General features: G+C 51.3%; 1 protein-coding gene across 4 annotated transcripts in view; it reads left to right on the top strand.

Moving 5' to 3' along the window:
* Window positions 1-5,685, top strand: part of EML2 (EMAP like 2) — a 41,120-nt gene that overhangs the window by 8,179 nt on the left and 27,256 nt on the right. For all 4 annotated transcript variants that reach the window (XR_005196034.1, XM_017502494.2, XM_037729245.1 and 1 more), the window contains 3 exons: window positions 3,500-3,649; window positions 4,967-5,036; window positions 5,135-5,245. Coding sequence is in view for 3 of the 4 variants with exons in the window: in XM_017502494.2 (XP_017357983.2) it covers window positions 3,500-3,649; window positions 4,967-5,036; window positions 5,135-5,245 (331 nt within the window). In the remaining variant the exon portion in view is untranslated. The remainder of the gene's footprint in view (window positions 1-3,499; window positions 3,650-4,966; window positions 5,037-5,134; window positions 5,246-5,685) is intronic.

Genomic DNA, 5,685 nt, shown 5'->3' with positions numbered 1-5,685 from the left:
CCAGGATGGTCTCGATCTCTTGACCTCGTGATCCACCCGCCTCGGCCTCCCAAAGTGCTGGGATTACAGGCTTGAGCCACCGCGCCCGGCCAAAATGACCTTTAATGATTCATTCACGTGAATGTTTACTGAGTGCCTCCCTGAGACAGTCTCCTGCGTGTGAGCTGTGTTCCTGGAGCTCACTTTCTGAAGGAGGGGAGATAGATGAGAGCCCAGGAGCCAGGGATTCAATCAACAAGGTGACTTCAGTTAGGAAGAAATGCTGGAGAGACTGAAACCTAAGGTCAGATGAGGGAAGTCACTGGGTTTCCCTGAGGAGGGGACGTTTGAGCTGAGAATTGTGCAATTAGGAGGCAGAAATGCAAGACCATTGCAGACAGAAGTCACAGCTGTGTGGCCAGAGTGGAACTGGTGCATTTGAGAAACAATGAGTTAGGAATGGTATTTTGTGGTTTATTTTTAATAACTAGTGGCCTCCAAGAGCTCTCTGAGGCCTACAGTTTGAAAATTATTACACCCCCTTTCCAGATAAGGAAACTGAGGCTATACATAGGAGACAAGAATCCTTATCTTGGGACCCAAACTTTCCTAAAAGCCTACTGAGCTTGCAGGCCACACCCCAGGATGCCAGCCCCTGTCTGTTCCTCTCTGGGCCTTGGCTTTCTCTTTGGAGGAGTCAGGGTGGTTGGTGAAATGGCCTGGCCTTCTGGGAGCCCACAGCCTTCTCGAGCAGCTGGAAGTGTCCCCTGGAATCTGTCCCAAATATCCTGCCAGTAGGGCTTGATAAGCAAATGAGGAGAGGTGGCTGAGACTGCAGAAGTTAGTGTGGACCTCAGATTGCTCCTCTCTGCAGTGACTGCAGGGTACAGCAGTTTCCATGGGCCCGGGATATATGTATATTGACAGTCATTCAGATCTTTTCTTGTTTGTTTGTTTGAGACGGAGTCTCGCTCTGTCACCAGGCTGGAGTGTAGTGGTGTGATCTCGGCTCACTGCAACCTCTGACTCCTGGGTTCAAACGACTCTCCTGCCTCAGCCTCCCGAGTAGCTGAGATTACAGGTGCATGCTACCACGCCCAGCTAATTTTTGTGTTTTTAGTAGAGACGGGGTTTCACCATGTTGGCCAGGATAGTTTTGATCTGACCTTGTGATCCACCTGCCTCGGCCTCCCAAAGTGCAGGGATTACAGATAGTGCCTGGCCTCTTTTTTTTTTTTTTTTGAAACACCCAGGCTGGAGTGCAGTGGTACAATTTTGGCTCACTGCAACCTCCACCTCCTGCATTCAAGCCATTCTCCTGCCTCAGCCACCAGAGTAGCTGAGATTACAGACATGTGCCACCATGCCCGGCTAATTTTGTGTGTGTGTGTTTTTAGCAGAGATTGGCCAGGCTGGTCTCGAACTCCTGACCTCAAGTGATCCATCTGCCTTGGCTTCCCAAAGTGCTAAGATTACAGGTATGAGCCACTGTGCTCAGCTCATTCAGATATTTTCCGAACATCTGGGACAGAGGGCTGGGGACCCAGTGCTGACCATGGCAGTATCTGCCTGCCCTCCTGGTGCATACAGTCTAGCATGGGAACAGGCTCGTTGAGAGTGACAACCCAGAGTGTGCAAGGCTGGAGTGGGGAATCCACAGGGATGGGGTGACCCAGCCTGGGGTCAAGGAGGGCTTCCTGGAGGAGGAGATATAGAAATGAAAAAAACAACCTAGTCCCAACCACCATGGAATTCACAGTCTTATTGGGGTATATGAGTAGTTAACTACCAACCAGGTAGCTATTAGCCTGGGCAACAAAGCAAGATCCCATCTCTTTTTTTTTATACTTTAAAAAAAATTTTTTTTATAAAGACGGGGTTTCACCATGTTGGTCAGGCTGGTCTTGAACTCCCGACCTCAGGTGATCCGCCCGTCTTGGCCTCCAAAGTACTTGGATTACAGGCGTGAGCCACTACACCCGGCCGCAAGATCCCATCTCTACAAAAAAATATTTTTTAATTAGCCAGGCAGCCTGGGCACAGTGGTTCATGCCTGTAATCCCAGCACTTTGGGAGGCCAAGACAAGTGGATTGCTGGAGCCCAGGAGTTTGAGACCAGCCTGGCCAACATGACGACACTGCATCTCTACCAAAAAATACAAAAAATTAGCTGGGCATGGTGGTGCATGCCTGCAGTCCCAGCTTTGAGAAGCCGAGGCAGGAGGCTCACTGGAGCCCAGGAGACTGAGGCTGCAGCGACCTATGGGTGCAACACTGCACCCTGGCTTGGGCGCTGCTCCCCACCACCACCACTATCTTCTTTTTTTTCTTTTATTTATTTATTTGTTTATTGGAGGCAGGGTCTCGTTCTGTCACCCGGGCTGGAGTGCAGTGATGCGATCACAGCTCACTGCAACTTCCACCTCCCAAAGACTCAAGCGATCCTTCCACCTCAGCTGGAAAAGCATGCAGCAACATGCCCGGCTAAATGTTTTTTTGAGATGGAGTCTCTCTCTGTTGCCGTGGGGTTTCACTATGTTGCCCAGGCTGGTCTCAAACTCTTGGCTACAAGCGATCCATGCACCTTGGCCTCCTAAAGTGCTGGGATTCCAGGTGTGAGCCACTGCGCCCGGCCTCTTCTGTCATTTCTAAGGACACTTGTCATCGGATTTGGGGGCCACAACAGTAATCCAGGATGATCTCATCTTGAGATCTACAATTATATCTGTAAAGACCCATTTTCTAAGGTCGCATTTGCAAATTGTGGGGATTAAGGAAGAGACGTAGGCCGGGCGTGGTGGCTCACACCTGTAATACCAGCATTTTGGGAGGTCAAGGCAGGCGGATCACCTGAGGTCAGGAGCGGGAGACCAGCCTGACCAATGTGGAGAAACCCTGTCTCTACTAAAAATACAAAATTAGCCGGGTGTGGTGGTGCATGCCTGTAATCCCAGCTACTCGAGAGGCTGAGGCAGGAGAATTGCTTGAACCCAGGAGGTGGAGGTTGCAGTGAGCTGAGATCGCACCGTTGCATTCCAGCCTGGGCAATAAGAGCGAAACTCCATCTCAAAAAAACAGAAACAGACATATTGGTTTTTCTTGGAGTGGAAGGGGACCATCAGCCCACTACAGGGGTGAGAGTGGAAAGAGAAAAGCCTCATTCCAATGACATTGTTGAGCCTGGTCCTCAGCCAGTGTATGTGATGCAACACATTTCTTGGCGTGTAATCTCAGCACTTTGAGAGGCTGAGGCAGGAGGATCACTTGAAGTCAAGAGTTTGAGACCAGCCTAGCCAACATGGTGAAACCCCGTCTCTATTAAAAATACAAAAATCAGCCTGGCATGGTAGTGTGTGCCTATAGTCCCAGCTACTTGGGAAGCTGAGACAGGAAAATTGCTTGAACCCTGGAGGCAGAGGTTGCAGTGAGCCGGGATCATGCCACTGCACTCCAGCCTGGGTGACAGAGTCCATCTCAAAAACAAACCCACATTCCTTAACCGGCCCCTGGGTGGCTCCAGCTATGGCTACCGTGGCCGAGACTGCCGGGCCAACCTTTATTTGCTGCCCACCGGGGAGATAGTGTACTTTGTGGCCTCCGTGGCCGTGCTATACAGCGTGGAGGAGCAGAGGCAGCGACACTACCTGGGCCACAACGATGACATCAAATGGTGAGGCGTGGGAGGGAGGGGACGGGAGGGAGTTGTTGGGGGAAGGGGGAGCACCAGCCCTTCCCCGGCTAGGCCTCTTTCCACATCTTTGTCCCCTGGGGTTTGGGGGCAGGGCCAAGCCTTTGCTCCCTCTCCAAAGCCACCAGCTGCCCTCAGGCTGAATTCAGTGGGAAAATGTGAATTGAGTATCAATGTTTCAATATTTCAGATGTTTTAGTTGGGTGTGGTGGTGAGCCCCTATGGTCCCAGCTACTCAGGAGGCTGAGGCAAGAGGATGACTTGAACCCAGGAGGTCGAGGCTGCAGTGAGCAGTGATTGAGCCACTGCACTCCAGCATGGGTATAAGAGCAAGCCCTGTCTCAAAAAAAAATTCAGATGGTGAATTCACTCAATACCGACTTCTTTCTCTTGAAAATCCGGGCAGCGAGGTGGCTCACACCTGTAAAACCAGCACTTTGGGAGGCCAAGGCAGAAGGATCACTAAAGAGTTGGAGGCTGCAGTGATCTATGATCGTGTCATGGCACTGTAACCTGGGGGACAAGAGAGACCCCATCTGTGGTTTTTTGTTGTGTTTTGTTTTGTTTGTTTGAGAACTGGTCTCACTCTGTCGCCCAGACTGGAGTGCAGTGGCACGATCTCGACTCACTGCAACCTCTGCCTCCTGGGTTCAAGTGATTCTCCTGCCTCAGCCTCCTGAGTAGCTGGGACTACAGGTGCCCCCCACCACGCCCAGCTAGTTTTAGTATTTTTTTTCTTTTCTTTTCTTTTCTTTTTTTTTTTATACACTGTCACTCTCAGGATAATAATTTTAGTATTTTTAGTAGAGACAGGGTTTCACCATTTTGGCCAGGCTGGTCTCAAACTTCTGACCTCAGGTGATCCTCCCACCTTGGCCTCCCAAAATGCTGGAGACCCTGTTTCTTAAAATGAAAAAACAAAAACAAAAACAAAAAACAAAAAAAAAAACAGAACAGGTACTCCAGACAATTCAAGGTGGATGGAGCAGGGTGGGGTCAGCCTGGTTAAATCTGTGTGCTCTCCTGGCCACTATTTGAGGTATAGACCTTCGTCCTGCTGGCATTTGAGTTAGAGACCCCAGGCCTGAGTCGTGCTTCTGAGCCAGCATGCCCAGAGATCATCCGATTGCTGCTATTGATGGACTAAATACATGTTTATTGACTAAACTCAACCAGCCAATTTGTGCAATGAATGAATAACTAGGCAGTGTGACTGGCTGGCTTCAGGAGGGGTCCTGGGTCTCTGTAAGCCTCCTTTCTCCCACTGAGTCCTGGTCCCTCTGTCCCTTCTTTCTGCAGCTTGGCCATCCACCCGGATATGGTCACCATCGCCACGGGACAGGTGGCGGGCACCACTAAGGAAGGGAAGGTAACGGAAGGGAGGAGGAAAGCAGAAAAGAGTGCAGGACGCAGTTGGGGGGGACAAGCCGCTGGCCCTCCCAGGTAACAAGGCTCTCATCCCTGCAGCCACTGCCACCCCACGTGCGCATCTGGGACTCAGTTTCCCTCTCCACTCTACACGTGCTGGGCCTGGGAGTGTTTGACAGAGCCGTATGCTGTGTGGGGTTCTCCAAATCTGTAAGTCCTTCGCCCATCCTAACCCCTCCCCCTCACCCCTAAAAGGAGGGCAAGTGCCGAGGCCTTTTCGCCCGCCCCTTGGGCAGAAGCCACGCCCATATTGTGATGTCACAGAGGCAGGCCACGCCTCCAGCACAATTCCCATCCCTCTGGGCTGCAAGAAAGACCTTGTGATCTCAGACCTGCCTGATTATCTATTATGTGAGGGACCCTCTATCCGGATTTTCCGATTTGACCCAGACTCTCAGTGTTCCCTCTTCCCCCCACCCCGGAGACGGAGCTTCCCTCTTGCCCAAGCTGGAGTGCAGTGGCGCAATCTTGGCTCACTGTACCCTCTCTGCCTCCCGGGTTGAAGTGATTCTTCTGTCTCAGACTCCCGGAGCTGCTGGGACTACAGGCAGGCGCCACCACGCCCGGCTAATTTTTTTTTTTTTTTTTTT

Source organism: Cebus imitator, unplaced genomic scaffold, assembly GCF_001604975.1.
Source record: "Cebus imitator isolate Cc_AM_T3 unplaced genomic scaffold, Cebus_imitator-1.0 Scaffold296, whole genome shotgun sequence".
Lineage (NCBI taxonomy): Eukaryota > Metazoa > Chordata > Mammalia > Primates > Cebidae > Cebus > Cebus imitator.
This window is presented reverse-complemented; position numbering and strand designations above follow the sequence as displayed.